Below are 16,950 nucleotides of genomic sequence, written 5' to 3'. Positions count from 1 at the left end.
TAGCAGTTTTCCAGCCCATCTAACACTGCTCTGATGCCACTGGCAAACCTTTTTTGTGCCCTTTCTGTTTAAGTGCATCCCATCCCTGTTGAAACTGATTCCCTGTTGACAAGCGCAGACCACTCTATGAAAAATTGTACTCCACGAGCCTCGAACAGTCTCAAGGATCAAATTGATCAAGAAGGCTCTAATAACATTCTCTCTACTATCGAGTTTGGGCAGACACGTTTTACAGACACTTTCAGATTTAACCCTATCTCACAACTTTATTTCAACATTTCCCTGTACTTTGTTAACATCTGGGGTTGGGCTACCAAAACTACTCTCAATCTACTAAACTTTGTTGAAAGGAGGACAAAATTTTTCACAGTCTTCCAAACCAATGAGAACACGTGCAGCAGTTATTCAGCATTCATCCCCTACCCAACTCCAAATTCATGGGACCAACTTTTCCTCTTACTCATTTATCCTTCCTGGTTCTTTTCTCTGTAATGACCTTTCCTCGCAAATTTCCAAATAAGTAGCCCATAGAAATTAGTCTTAATGTCACCAACTATCTTTTGTTTTCTCAGGCTTTGCCCCATAGTTATGCATCTTGGCATCTTCTTGTGCTATATTATTTATTTATTTTTTATTTATTTTTTTTTTTGAAGGAAATAAAACTTAATTCATAATTTTATATGATCTTACTTCTAGGAAAGAGACTAAACTAATAATGCCACTTTTAGGAAATGTATCAACTCGAATAGTGATTGTTCAATGTATTGAAAAATCAGAGTGCAAGTTTTAGTCTTTAAACATAAACCAACAAAACTTATTAATCTCAATGTTATAGAATTTTCATAATTTTTACTTACATGAATATATAACAAATTGAAACTGCTCATCAGTTTTTTTATTTATTTTTGTTTTTATAAAATATTCTAAGTCAAATAGAAACCATGTATAGTAAAATATTCGAGCACATTCCAAAAGTCCCAAAAATCTAATCTTTTTTAGATTATTGCAGTGAACAACAAATTGATTTTTCAAAAAGTATAGTTAAAAACCAAATGTAATCCTTTATAAATATTATTAAATGATTATCGTTTAAATATCTGTTTATTTGAATATTTGTTGTTTTATGTACTTTAAAGTATTTCATTTTATTCTGCAGGTTACCTGCTGGAGTGATTTCTAAAGAAGTGTGGAAGTAGAACTGTAGCCATTAATATTTTATGGCAGGATAAGTAGAAATTTAAGACTGGGATTAATAACGTATTGTTACTTTTCATGTTTCAAGAGTGCACTAGAGACTGAAACATTTTTCTATTAGAAAGTTTGATAACTAATTGTTATTACTTTCACAGTTTTAAACAACCAAGCAAAAACATTGACTATGAAAGAAATGTTCGGATGCAAAGTTTGTGGTAAGACATATTCAGAGGAAGGCAAGCTTACTACACATGAAAAAGGACACATTTATGAGAAAACTTTCCTCTGTGAATACTGTGGAAAGGTTTTTAAAAGAAAACAAATCCTTTTGGACCACACTAAAACTCACACTGGTGAAAAACCTTTCTCATGTAAAACTTGTGGTAAAACATTTAACCGGTGTAGCTACCTTGTTTCACACAGCAAAACACATAATCGCGAGAGGCCTTTTACTTGCAAAATGTGTGGTATGACATTTGCACGGTCTTCATATCTTGACAGGCACAGTACACTTCATAATTTTAAAGAGAAAGAGAAACATTTTAAATGTGAAATGTGCTCCAAAGCATTCTCTTCTTCTAAATACCTTCAGAAACACATGATAGCACATAGCAGTGAGATGCCATTTGCTTGTGATATATGTGAGAAGAAATATAAATATTCTCAGAGCCTTATTATTCACAAACGAACTCACACTAATGAAAAACCATATACATGTGAAACATGTGGAACGGCATTTTCTGATTCGGGACATCTTAGAGTGCACTCAGTAGTTCACTCAAACGAGAAACCATATACGTGTGAAGTATGTGGAAGAGGATTCTCGCGTTCTAATTGTCTTAAATTGCATTCTGTTGTTCATTTGCAAGTGAAACCATATATGTGTGAAATGTGTGGAAAAGAATTTTCTTCCTTGCGTTATCTGAACACACACAAAATAGTTCACAACAATGAAAAGCCATACATGTGTAATACATGTGGGAAAACATTTTCAGATAATAGACTTTTAAAGGTTCATACCAGAGTACACACTAATGAGAAACGTTTCGTATGTAGCATATGTGGCAAAGTATTTTCAAGCTGGAATGGGCGCAAAAATCATTGTAGACAGCATACTAATGTAAAACCCTATGCTTGTGAAATATGTGACAAAAAATTTTATCGTTCGCATCATCTAATAGGACATCGTAGAATACACACTCATGAGAAACCATATACTTGTGAAACCTGTGGAAAGAAATTTGCTCATGTTGGAAATCTCAAGCTGCATTTAAGGATTCATACCAAAGAAAAACCATTCACATGTAATACTTGTGGAAAATCATTTTCCCAGTCAGGAAGCCTTCGTGGACACATGAAAACTCATCGGTAAAGTATTGTGTTTGAGGAACATAAAGTAATAAAGTTTCCGTTGTAAATTATTTTTCTATACATATTTGTGTTATGTTTATTCTTTAAGTAGAAACAGTAGTTCCATCTAATACTTTCCAAAAGCAATTCCATAATGTGTGTATAGAAAATAATGTGAAACACTTCATTTATAGTTCAGTTATTTATTGATTGAGGATATCTTTTCCCTGTGTAAACATGAAACACAAAATTTATAAATTAAATAAATTAATTAAGAATTAAAGTAAATAAAATAACTTCTGCTTCAATCCCTGATGCCGGCATTTCTTTTCCCTGGCATTTCTTTTCTCACTGAAAGTTGTTACAAGAATATAAAGTGCAAACATCTATCATTATGAATACTAATTCTAATGATCCCAAATCCCAAACACAAAAATTATTAGAGCCCATATAGCTTAGTAAAATGTATATATTAAAGGTCAGAAAACATTAGACATTAGATTGTTGACATTAGACTTCAATTTCTGTAAATTGCAATTTGGAAAATACATTTGAAGAAAGGTTGTTCTAGGGAACAGGAGTAGAAGGGATAAATGAGGTAGAGTAAATGTTGGTTCTGTGATTATGCAGTTGGACGGTGAATGGATGTTGACTGGTTGGAACACGTTTGTATTACTTTGGAAGACAGGAGTGAACTTAAGAAACAGATTCAGAAGAACAGTCATAGAAGTATCGAAGGAAAAAGTATGCATCAGAAAGTGATCATGTATGTCACAAAGAGTCAAGAAAATTGGAAAGAAATGGGTTATTAATTAATCAAACTTCTCTCTTTTGAATAGAGCCAAACTGTGGAGAGGTTCTGAGACATTTCCTCAAATGCGGGAACAATATTTAATTGTAGGGCAGATTTGAAATATTTAGAAGAAGAGTAAAGTGAATTATTTAGAAGAAAAGTAAAGCCTTTCTTCTAAATAATAAAAGAAAACCCGGTTGTTTTTATGAAGAGGAAGCGATATATGCTATGTGCTCGTGCCAAGATAGATTATAAGTCGAGGTAATCCCAAAAAAAAAAAAATATATGAACTTCTCTAAAAATCTGTGTCATTGAAGGTGAGCATAGGAGTAATAGACTTTTTTGCAAGTATAAAACAGGGTTGAGTTTTAGAAGGATTGATATTAACTAAGTTATCCTTGCCTGATTGGAGAATTACGTGGAGATGAGAATTTACATAATTGGTGGTGGATATTCAAGAATTTGAAGCTGTTATTACAGGTAAGGTTTCTCAGCTTGGAGGAGGGAATCCAATATGCTATCATCATCATCTGAAAAATAATGGATGGGATATCCAGTCAGTGGAATAATATCAGTGATATACAAGAGGAAGAGCGGGAAAAACAACTGAACCTTGGGGAACACCAGTGTTAGTGGAGTAGTTAGAAGGTGATCACCAAGACTGAGTACTCTCGCAAACTCAACCAGGTGGCCAGGATAATACATCAAAAGCTAACACAAAGTAAGTTACCAGCTGGTCAAACAAAGTTCACCATATTACAATTACAAGCCTCATGCCGTACTAGAGACCCTTTCTCGCAGACTATATTCGTACCGTGCCATCATAAAGTACAAGAGAATCTGGCACAACAGTCCAGACATAACAATCATTGACAAGAAGGAAATGGCTATCAATTTGATCGACATAACGGTGTCCAACACCAGAATCTCGAGAAAAGATCAGGAAGTTCTCAAACCTAAGATAGGAAGTCAAAGTTATGTGGCATATGGACAAGTAATGATCTTCCCTATCACTGGATCAACCACAGGCACGGTGCTAAAAAGCCTCCATAAGAACATAGCAGCAATAAGCATACCAGAGAACACTTACGTGCATCTCCAGAATGCCGCAATTCTGAACACCTTTAGGATAATAAGAGTTTCTCAACCAACAGTAATAATAATAGTAATCAAACACAACTAACTGCCCCATGCACTTGATACCAGTACCCATCACGGGGCAGAAATAATCCTATAAAAAGGAGAAAATGTGTTCTTTTCTTTTTTTATTTTGGCTAAACAGCCAAACCACGACTGTGCCAGGCCTCCCACTGCATTATGAATCAGTGTTCGTGATCGAGTACTTATTCAATAATTAATTGATAATTGAATGAAATGAATGAAGTCACCCTAATGTATTCTACAGTTATACGTAGTTAACATTCTTTAAAAGTAACTAACAGAACATTTCATTTGCTTTTTTTATTGGCACACTACAAAAGTTAATGAAATATGGTTTACATATGACACTAATGACTTCATCAAGTTCATTGCAATTCAAAATTATAAAGTGTGAGCAGTGCTAAACTAGGCACATGAGATGCTAGCTGAGATCCCTCTTTGGAGTTTCCACTTACAATGGGCCTTCGAATATGTATCATCAGAACAAATAAATTATTTAATTCAAAGAAATACATATTTCAATTAATATATCTCTGGCAAATTAATAATTTGTCTATTTACACAGTTTTTATTCGATTCAAATAAAGCTTTCTATCTATATTTTTTTAGTGCCCCTTGCTGGGCCACAAAGCTAACAGAAACTACAGATGGAAAACTGATGAGCCGTTTTTGTCTTTTCCATAGAACAGCGTTTTGTAAACGAGGTTAGAGAGAGAGAGAGAGAGAATCTTTAATTTAGGGATATTATTAAAGATAATCTTATTATTAATATTATTAAAGATTAAATTAAAGATAATCTTTAAATCTTGGGGCAGCCGTTTATTTGGGGCTAATCTTAAAGAACAGAACCTAATCGAGAAAATAGCCAGGGTTTTTTTTTTCGTTTAATTCGGACAATGTGTGTTTTAATTGGGGGCAGGAAACTGCAGCACTTGAGATTACCCTATGATTATCTCTGACTGGACCATGTGGTCCAGTTGGATTTCTGGAGGTTACTAATGATAGCTACATAGCCATATTTATTTATTTTTATTACTTTTGCCTAACTTTTACCTCACATAATATATATTAATGGTAGTAGTGGGTTGATATGCTAAATAAGCAGCGCCTGTGCCGCCATCTATTCTTTTCCTTTCTATTGTATAAGCTGGTTAAGCTTGCATTATGTCAGTGGTGTGGCTCTGATCAAGAGTGCTGTCTGTTCTATAGTTTATTTTTCGCTGCATAAGGACCACCGCCATGCAAATCCTCTGCATCGGTTGATCTATCGGAGAATGGAGGGGTGGTTTGGTTCTTCGATATTTCTGCCTTTGCGATGATTTGTATGACGATTGAAATGCAGCGTTTCCATGACCATTATTGGCCTCGTGGTCCTCTGTCGATATGGGGCATGATGGTCAGTCTATTATTTTGATATTTTAGTTTTTTGGTAGTTTCTTTAACCCCTTTTTTGGTGATATTTCACGTTTTTTGGAACTGGTACCTTCGAGGGGGGTACCGCTAAATTATTTATAATTGGCATTATTTTAAATTTACATTTTTTATTAATTGGGTTTAATGACTTAATTGACTAAATTTTACAGGGGATTATCGACTACCTTTTTTCCTATTATCTCTACTTTCCCTTTCCTGTTTGTTTATTTTATATTATTTTGCGTTTCGTTTCGCTCTGCATTATTGCCGTACTACTGGCTGATGTTTTTATTTTAAATATCATATTTATTTTAATTATCAGATATAATTAGGCATCATGTGGAGGATGTGCATTTGCTGCCTCTAATGATAGCTACATAGCCATATTTATTTATTTTTATTACTTTTGCCTAACTTTTACCTCACATAATATATATATATATATATATATATATATAGTACTTTAAATGTAATTGAATAACTAATAAAAATAATTGATCTGTATTAATAAATATATACTTTTTTTTTTCCTCCCCCAAATAACAAATATTACAGGGAGAGGTTTGTCGGGTTGCCAGGCATCCTGTATATACGGGACGTGTCCCGTATTTAATGATTTTGGCCTGCCTCCTGTATTGATTTTGTCAGGACACCCTAAATGTACTGTATTCAGCTTTTTTTAATAAATTACAGAAATTCGGCAGTTAGAGCTATTTTTCTGCCACAGTAATTGGCACTTAAATGGCAACACTACTTCAATTTATCGTTAGTTCGCAACCCTTTCAATGGTTCAACCCCTGTTTACAGTTAGTTTTGAGTTCAGACTTGTGAGTGATAGACACACTGATGCAGCTGTGAGATTATCAAATTCAATCTTTTTAATTCTTGCAGTGGTTGCTATTATCTATTTTTTATATTTGCATATTTGAACCCCAAAATGCCAAAATGCAACTGTAAATTTCATGATGAATTTTCTGAACGGTGGACATTTACTAAACAGGAAAAAAAGTCCTTTTGAAGCTCTTTGTGCAGTATGCAATTGTTCATTCAATATCAAAAATGGTGAAAAGTCATATAAACCAGCATACACTAACAGATAAGCATAAGAGATGTACGATTTCCTCAACTAGTACCAAAGAAAGTGATAAAGTAACAAAATTTTTTCATTAAGAGAAATTCAGATGAAGTTGTAATGGCCTTCCACGCATTATATCATCATCAGTCTTTCAGCTCAATTGAGTATTTGAACATACCTACCAGAAGTATTTTATGATTCCAAAATTGCAAGCAAATTTTCAAGTGCCAGGACGAAATATACTGCAATAATAAAAAAAAAATGTAATACCTCCATTTAATATTACAGAGATTATCAAAGAACTAAATGTCTGACCTTTGAAGAATTTGAAGGGTGGTTGATTGCTAGAACAACTTCCATCTGTCATTGTAGAAGTTGAGAGCTTAAATAAATTCAAAGCAGAACTAGACAAACATCTGATGTGAATGGATCGGTGAAATTGGAAGGTTTTTTTTTTTTTTTTTTTTTGGCTGATGCTGTATTATAAGCTTGCTTTCTTGCATCATATGTCTCTACTAATGCTAATTGTTTTCTTACTTCAGCATTTATACTGTTCGTACTGAGCGATTAAAGGATTTTTGTGATTTTGTTGGCATTCAGTATCCTTCAATTGTCTTGCAATCAAAAACACATTGGCTCTCTTTAACAAATGCAGTTGAAGAATCCTCAGTTTATTTTTGAAGCATTAAAATCATACTTTAATTCTGAAGAAAAGGCCTCAAAAATTCTTGACCTTTTCAACTATGAACAAGAAATAAGCCTACTTATTTCTTGTTCATAGTTTTAAATATCTCTTTAGCAATAGGATTATGGAAATTGAAAGAAGAGCAAACTGTTTTTGAAGTACTCAATTACTTAAAGAAACTTGTTGAATGTGTTATTGAAAAAATTGACAAAAATTTATCCCTTTAAGTGTCAAGGCTGTTCTTAAAAGGGACAACATTACTTATGAACAGGAAAATAAATTCCGACTTGAAGTAGATAATTATTAGGGCACTTGCCACGACTATCTTTTGAAATGGATTTTATCCCTTGAAGAATTTGATTCTTTTACATGGATGTTACTAAATACTCTTCCAGCATGGGAACAAGTTATTTTTTTTTTTTTTTTTTTTATGTGAACCCCAAACACGAGAGGTATTAGAACCTATAGTACTTAGTACCGTTCTTGGGTTGGAGGTTGAGAAGATGAAAGAAGATATTTGTTGACATTGGACTTGAACTTCTATAGATTGTAATTTTCAGGAAATACGTATGAAGGAAGGTTGTTCCAGAAAACGGCAGTTGAATGAATAAATGAGGAAGATGAAAAGTTCGTTCTGTGGGTTTGAAGTTGGACAGTAAATGGATGTTGGCTGGTGGCGGCACGTGTTCGGACTGTTTTGAAAGAGAGAGCGGGAATTATAGAAGCCAATTCAGAAGAACAGTGCCCATGGAAGTATCTGTAGAAGAGGCATGCAGCAGAAACAGTGCATCTATGAGACAGCGAGTGGAGAGACTCTGTTAGAGATGAATCCTTAATTAACCTAACTGCCCTCTTCTGAATGGAATCAAGAAGCCTGAGAGAGGTTTTGGGGGCACCACCCCAGATGTGGGAACAATATTCCATGGCAGGGCGGATTTGCGATTTATACAGAGTGAGCAGCTGTTTGGAAGAAAAGTAACGCCGAGAGCGAAAGAGAAAACCAAGTTTTTTAGATGCAGAGGAAGCAATATTTGTAATGTGCTTGTGCCAAGAGAGATTAGAAGTCAGGGTAATCCCCAAAAGAGATATATCCTTTTGCCTAGAAATCAGAGTGTCACTAAAGATAAGCATAGGAGCAGAAGAATCCTTTTTGCGAGATATAAGACAAGACTGAGTTTTAGAAGGGTTGAAATCAACTAAGTTGTCTTTGCCCCACTGGAGAATTACTTGAAGATCGGCATTTAAGGAATTGGTAGCAGATTTTCGAGAAGTTGAAGCTGATTGAGCAGGACAAGATTTCTCAAAATGAAAAGTTGAATGCAATGTGCTATCATCGGCAAAACTATGGATAGGATTTCCAGTCAATGGAAGAAGGTCATTGATATACAAGAGGAAAAGAGTGGGGGAAAGAACTGAACCTTGGGGGACACCGGCATTAGTGGAGAAGTTAGAAGACAGAGAGCCATCTACCATCACCCTCAGTGAGCGATCAGAGAGAAAACTGGATAACCAATTACTAAAAACAGTTGGCACACCATAAGATGGATGCTTGTTTAGAAGACCTTTATTGCCAAACACGATCGAAAGCCTTTGAGATGTCAAGAGCAACTACTTGTGTTTCACCGAACCTTTCCATTGAATTAGTCCATAAATGGGTAACATAAGCCAGAATATCACCAGTGGATCGACACTGATGGAATCCATACTGGTGATCGTTGATCAGACGGAATGTTTCTAGGTAGTTTAAGAGTTGGCGGTTAATTGATTTCTCCATTACTTTAGAAAGAGTAGAAGTAATTGTAATGGGACGATAATTGGATGGGAGGGATTTGTCACCCTTTTTAGGAACTGGCTGGATATGAGCAAATTTCCAAGCAGAAGGATAAACACCTTTGGAATAAGAAAGTACAAAAAGGTGGCAAAGAATAGGAGTAAGTTCAGGAGCACAGGTTTTGAGAACAAGTGGAGAAATACCATCAGGACCTGGAGCTTTCTTAGCATCAAGATTCATCAAAATCCTTCTAATATCCTTTTGACGGAAGACCACAGGAGGCATTGAATGGAGCGTGTCGGGAATGGTGGGAGGTGTTTTACCAAGATAAGATCATTAATACATGAGCTGGAAGAAAAATGGGATGCTAGCAGGTCAGCTTTATCCTTGGCTGAAGTGACAACAGAACCATCTGGTTTGGACAGAGGTGGGAGCAGAGATGGGCAAAAGTTGCGGCCAATAGCTTTGGCAAGAGACCAGAATTCTCGGCTACCATTAGGGCAAGAAGCAAGTTTTCTACTCTTAGCCTGTTCAAACTCTAGTTTGGACTGATTAATAACTGCTTTACAATTGTTGCGAGCTTTGGTGTAGGCAGAAAATGAAACTGAAGAATTAGAAACAAGCCAATTACGATATGCAACATTCTTCTCTAACTCTGATGATTCCACTTCTCTGAGTGGAATCATCATGTGTAGTGTTGAAGAAGAAGAGAATAAAAATTGATGAGAGTGCTCTTCTTTGTCAGTGGATAACATTTAAAAAAATCTTTGATCAAGAGATGCAACGTAATCCTGAAGAATGGAAAAGCAAGTTATGCATGAAAGATGGTATGTGCTTCAACAAATCAAATTTAAAGAGCAATTCTCACAGTTGTTAACTTTATGCTAGTTCATGTTCAGTATGCTCATATGTTGAGCATGTTTTTCTCATTAATGAATGTTCAATGGACAAAAGAACGAAATGAGTTGGTTTGGTTTGGTTTTTTTTTTTTTTTTTTAGGAGCATTAGCAACTAAGGCCATATTGTTCCGGGGATGTGCAGTGGTCATTCCCTAACCTTTCCACATCCTCCGTATTTGGTGGTCACAGGCTCAAACCCCGGTCTAATCAAGAAGCATGTGCTACGCACTGCTGCTCCTGCCCACCTGGTACGGAAGCGCCCCGAAATGAGTTGGATGTGACCACTGTAGATGCTATCTTACAATGTAAGTGGAACCTACTGTAACTACAAGAAATTTTTATAAGCAAATTCTGCAAAACAAGGAACTGTTAAGGAGAGCCAAATCATCAGGGAAATGTAATGAAAGAAATAGGTGTGTAATTTAGATACTTAATTTTTTTTCAGATAAACAATGAATAATGTTTTAGTACAAGTATGTCCCATGTAACATTTTTCTTTTATCTCCCTGTACATATGCATAGGCAATTAGAAATAATTCAAATTTAACTGGGCATCCTCTATTTTTATTTGCTATATCTTGCAACCCTTTTGTTTCCATCACTAATTGGGTTGCTATTCTGTGCACACATTCCAACAGATCCACATCCTTCTGTAAATGAGGCTTCCACACTTGTATGCAGTACCTAAGATGTTGCCTTACACAACAGGATTATCACCTTATCCCTACTGGTAAAATTCATGTATATCACCAACAAAACCCCATGGACTGTCCCAGCAGCATGTCTGAACTTCTTGGAATAAGTGCTTCTGACTTTGTTGCTGCTCCTTGCATCTCTTCCTGTACCTACCTTCATAAAAAGAATCATCACGTGTAGTGTTGCAAAGATTTGCAAAGTGAAAATTTAAATGAAAACGGGTTCTCAGATTGAAGTTTAGACACTGTTGCCGTAGAAATTAATTCTGGTTTAAATTAAGAATTTTAAAAGGCAATTTTTTCTCTTTTAATGGTAGTTTAGTATTATTTAGTATTATTGGTTATTTTTTTATTAATTATTAAAATTAATAATTAGTATAAAATTAATCAAGAATACTTTGTACAAAATTAATAATATGAACTATAGAAGCCTTGTGCCTAAAGCTTTTTTTGAAGATAGGTGCAGGAAGAGATGCAAGGAGCAGCAACAAAGTCAGAAGCACTTATTCCAAGAAGTTCAGACATGCTGCTGGGACAGTCCATGGGGTTTTGTTGGTGATATACATGAATTTTACCAGTAGGGATAAGGTGATAATCCTGTTGTGTAAGGCCACATCTTGGTACTGCATACAAGTGTGGAAGCCTCATTTACAGAAGGATGTGGATCTGTTGGAATGTGTGCATAGAATAGCAACCCAATTAGTGATGGAAACAAAAGCCTGCTCATAAAATGTGAGGTTACAGGATAGATGTGGAGAAATTTGTCTTCAGCCAGCAGGTAGTTTGATTGTTGGACAAACTTCTATCAGGTGTTGTAGAAGTTGGCAATTTGAATAAATTCAAGGAAGAGATAGAAAAACCATTAGAGGGAATGATGGACAGGTAATATTAGTAGTGGCAAATGTTGCAAGAAAGCAAACTTATATGGCATCAGCCAAAAAAAAAACTTCCCACATCACCTGTCCATCTCTCCTATTTTATTCAAATTACCCACTTCCACAAGAACAAATGTAGGTTTGTTCAATGAATCAACACTTGCTGGCTGAAGGCAAACTTCTACTCATCTACAATGCAACTGTCCCTCCTCAATTTCAATTTATGCCACCTCATGTGTAGTCTGAGCAAGAGAAAGAATGCCATCAGCATTGAACTTGCTCAATACACTGAAAGCATTAAACATCTCAATCAGATTACTTTGCAGGTTTCTAGTTTCCAGATGCTGCATTTTGAAGAACTGAAGCCTTTCACGATAAAACCACCATTTTTTTGTTCCTTTACCAGTCTCATTGCCTTACTCTGCACCCATTCCAACAGATCTATATCTTTCCTAAAGGGAGATCTCCAGATCTGTATGCAGTACTCAAGATGTGGCTAAACCACTACTTTGTACAAAGGGATAATCACCTCCTTATCCCTGTTAGTAAAGTTCTTGTACATCATTGACAAAACTTATGAGCTGCATGGCTCAGAGAACTTCATATATGACTGCACATTATCCCCAGATCCTTTCCATTTTCCACTAATATGGGTGTACTGTCTCACAGTTGGCATGTTAGTCTGATTTTACTACTACCTATATGCAATACCTTGCATTTTTCAAGGTTAAACTTCGACTACCATTTCTTGGCTCAGCTGCCTCGTTTATCTATATCCTATTAACCACCCTACCAACCTTTGTATTATCTGCACACTTAAACATTAAGTCAGATATACCCTTATCAATATCATTAATAAATATGAAAAACAATAATGGGCCCAGCACCTGGACCTGGAGAACTTCACTAATAGCACAAGTCCGTGAAGACCAGTGTCCATTAGCATTAGCATTAGTAGAGGCATTTGATGCAAGAAAGCAAGCTTATGCAACATCAATCAAAAAAAAAAAAAAAAAAAAACCACTTCACCCCTCTGTTCGTTCAAAATACCTGTCCAGCTGAGCCTTAAACTTATTTAGGCTATCAACTTCCACGACAAGGGATGGAAGTCTGTTCCACCAACCAACCACCCGCTGGCTAAAGGCAAATTTCCGCACGTCTATCCTACATCTGTCTTTCCTCAATTTGAATTTATGCCCTCTCAGTTGATTATTCTGAGCGAGAGGAAGAATCCCGTCAGCATTGAGCATGCTCAAACCATTCAAGGCTTTATACACCTCTATCAGATCACCTCGCTGGTGCCTAGTCTCCAGACACTGTAATTTGCAAAACAAACTTAAGCCTTTCTTCGTAAGAGCCCCTTTGTTCCATTCACTAATCTTGTTGCCCTTCTCTGTACTCGTTCCAGCAGCTCTACATCCTTCTTGAAATGAGGCCTCCAGACCTGTATACAGTACTCTGGGTGTGGCCTGACCATTGCCTTATACAAGGGAATAATCACCTCCTTATCCCTGCTAGAAAAATTCCTATATATCATTGACAATACACCATGAGCTACTTTTGCAGCCCGTCTGCACTGCTCAGAGAACTTCATATCTGCCTGCACAACCACCCCCAGGTCCCTTTCATTCTCTACCACTGTCAGTGTAGTACCACAGAGTTGATACGTTGCTCTGGGGTTGCTGTTTCCCATGTGTAGTACTTTACATTTGTCAATGTTAAACTTCATTTGCCACCTCTCAGCCCATCTGCTCAACCTTTCCAGATCCTGTTGCAGCAGCATAGTGTCAGTAGTGTCCTTGACAACCCTGCCTACCTTTGTATCATCTGCAAACTTCGACATTAAGCTTGATATACCCTCATCAATATCATTTATGAATACAGAAAACAATAATGGACCCAACACTGAGCCCTGAGGGACTCCACTAATAACATTAGTCCACGACGAGCAGTGTCCATTGATTACCACTCTCTGTCTTCTCCCCCTCAGCCACCCCTTTATCCACAGCAGCAATTTGCCTCCAATGCCACACTGCTCCAATTTGTGCAGCAGTCTTCCATGTGCAACAGTATCAAAAGCCTTTCTAAGATCCAAGTATATAATATCAAAGTTATTCCCTGCATCCAGTTCCTTTGTGACTGCATCATAGTATCCAATCAAATTGGTCAGGCAAGACTTCCCCATTAATAACCACTCTTTATGTTCTCCCATCCAACTGCCCCTTTATCCGAAGTACTAACTTGCCCTTAATGACACTGCTCCATTTGTACAAGTCTTATGTGCAACAGTATAAAAATATTTCCTGAAATCCAAGTATACGATATTATTTTTTGAATCCAGTTCCTTTGTTACCATGTCATAGTATTCATTTTGTTTGGTCCAACAAGATCACCCCTTAAGAAATATGTGCTGTGACTGCAGTATAACAACAGTCAGTGATTGCTCTTTTAGTGCAGTCATATTGGAAGTGTTGATGTTTGTAATGCTGTATAAGCTTGCTTTCGTGCATCATTTGTCACCAATAATACTAATGTTGTGACTGTGATGTTCTCAAGGAGACCACAGAAAACAGTGTTTGTAAAGGCAATCTAGAGACAAGTCTTTCAAACCACAGAAGCCACGTTATGTTCCAAGAATTGTTTTCTTTTCTGCACATCTGTCCTTCATCCTTCCTCAATTTGAATTTATGCCCCCTCCCCAACCCTCATATATGTAGTCTGAGCAAGAGGAAGAATGCCATCAGCATTGAACTTACTTAGTCCATCCAAAGCTTTAAAGACCTCAATTGTATCACATTTCAGGTGCCTAGTCTTCAGAAACTGCAATTTGCAGAACTGAAGTCTTTAATTTCTTTCCATAATTGTCTGGTTTACTGTTTAGGTTTCTTCAAAATATTTTGCACCTACTTCATTAGTTGCATTTTTTATAATACTGCTACAACTAGCATATTTTATTTAAAATAGAGATTACATTACTAAAAATTTATAGGTGGAATTCGTAACGTTTCATTTTGTTTATGTGCTGGGAAAGGTAGCCGGTTTTAAAGCTTTGTGGTGCGAAGTATTAGTTTCATGTTATACACTTTCCGGGAAAAAAAGTATATAATGACATTAAAATAATATCATTTTTCCTCTCAAAGTGGAATGGAAATTTTATTTTTTCTCTTATCATTTTACCCAGAGAATCTCAGTTTGACATAGCATCATTTAAAATTTTGTAAAATGTTCACTAATTATTATTTACATCATTATTTCAGTATTCTTTACAGTATAAGCATCAAAAATATATTGTTTTACTTTCTCAACTGACTTAGCAATGCATAAAAATAGCCCCAGTATTTTATACATACAGCTGTACATTTAAATTAATATCATAATAGATATCAATTTAAGGGTACCTATAGTAGAACCTGCCATATTAGCAGAGAAGGTAAGATTAGTTATCAAAATCATGAAGAATGGCAGGGCAGCTGTTTTAACTGATTGCACCATGCACATTATATTAATACCTAAAAGTGGCCCAGTAAGAATGCCAGCTGTGGGCCTCCTAGATCTGCCCCTGCCAATATGAAATTCTTTCTGAACTGTTGAAGAACACTGGAAGTTGGGCATCAAAGAACTGACTTTCATTCATAACACGATTAATTATACATAACTTAATCATAGAAAAATTGAGAAAGTATGCAAAGTATTTCATACTCTTTAAATTTGTTTTCATTTGTCATTTACGGGCACATTTGCTTATAAAATACATCATACTCAAGTCTACTTTGGTTAAACTAAATGTTACTTGCAGCCAAAAAATGTATATACTTAAAAGTGATGATTGCCTTCAGAAGTACCGATGTCTTTAGTACATTGCTGGAACTTAACACGTGTGGTACAACCTACTAGTGTTTGGAGCTGGATCTATTTCAAGAAGATAACACAATAGTGGATCGATATGAATGGTTTCAAATTCCTCCGTTTTGTAATTCTGCTTAAAATCAGGACCACGAGCAATGAATATGGTTTTAATGGACATAAGCCAATAGTCACCCAGCTGGACGAGAAAATTTGCTGCTCTGCAAAGAAATATGACACCAAAAATTAAGGTATTAAATATACTTGTATGAAACATACAGTTATAGAGTAGCTAACTGCTGGAGAATTCTGTTGTCAGGGCTCCACTCAGCCCTAATACAAATTTGTATTAATATTACGGAACAGTAACCTGTGAAGCAGTGTATTTGTTCTCAGATATGAGCATTGCCCACTTGAATCTGCTGGTCAGGAGACCTGGTTTAATTGTTAAGTAGTTTTTCTCACAAGAACTACTTGCATTATTACTGATTCGCCTAGCATATGATTATGATAAAATTAGTTTTGTTATCAGGAAAAGTATTTGGATATCAGTACAAAGTTATGTGGTTACTCTGTTAACATTTCTTTTCCATATAGGGAGTCCTGCAGTATAAAGAAACTCTTTGACCTCACATAAGCTAAGTGGCCAAGCACAAGAATTCTCATGAATTTGATTGGGCCATGGTTTAAACTGATGCGACTTCCAAATACAATTCACAGTTTTATTCATTTTCAAAATACGTCAACTTTTCTGACCTAGCTGTCGTGCTTGAATATAAACAAGATTTTTAATTTTTTTTTTTTTTTGTTAGATGATCAGTGAGTTCACTGCCTAGAAGCAAACAGTTATTCTAGGCAAGATGCTCTCAACAGGCCTATTAAAAATACAAACTGTTTCAAATGAACACTACTTGGGCCTGAACGAAACAACTTACAATTTTTGATCCCACGATGTAGAATTATAAGAAATAACATGAAGTGTTTCGGCATCTGTTCTGTTTTGTAACAAGACAAGTTGTGCCCTCAACATAATTTTTCTGGTAATACGGATCTGATCTCTACATTACCGTCTTGAGTAATAGTGATGTCCTTTTAGTGGTTTTCAGCTGTCTGAAGATAGGGTAATTGTGCAGGGAGCAGTGTTTCCTCTTTATCTCTGCCTGAATGACGTTGGCTGTATGAGGTTTCCCATTGCA

At 35.9% G+C, this 16,950-nt stretch overlaps 1 protein-coding gene and 1 long non-coding RNA gene across 2 annotated transcripts in view; both read left to right on the top strand.

Annotated features, from left to right (window-relative positions):
- The window catches only part of LOC150075666 (uncharacterized), a 37,080-nt gene extending 35,387 nt beyond the window's left edge, over positions 1–1,693 (top strand). Inside the window, exon 3 of the long non-coding RNA XR_016547907.1 lies at positions 1,157–1,693. This is a non-coding gene — a long non-coding RNA (uncharacterized LOC150075666). The remainder of the gene's footprint in view (positions 1–1,156) is intronic.
- Positions 1,694–1,806: 113 nt separating this feature from the next.
- The window catches only part of LOC150075665 (uncharacterized), a 42,466-nt gene continuing 27,322 nt past the window's right edge, over positions 1,807–16,950 (top strand). The window contains exon 1 of the mRNA XM_090388796.1: positions 1,807–2,590. Within this exon, the coding sequence (XP_090244922.1) occupies positions 1,814–2,566 (753 nt within the window). The 5' untranslated portion in view covers positions 1,807–1,813 and the 3' untranslated portion in view covers positions 2,567–2,590. The remainder of the gene's footprint in view (positions 2,591–16,950) is intronic.

Source organism: Mastigoproctus giganteus, chromosome 14 (assembly GCF_048544385.1).
Source record: "Mastigoproctus giganteus isolate SK-2022 chromosome 14, ASM4854438v1, whole genome shotgun sequence".
Lineage (NCBI taxonomy): Eukaryota > Metazoa > Arthropoda > Arachnida > Uropygi > Thelyphonidae > Mastigoproctus > Mastigoproctus giganteus.
Note: the sequence above shows the minus strand (reverse complement) of the source record. Positions and strands in the feature narration are given on the sequence as shown.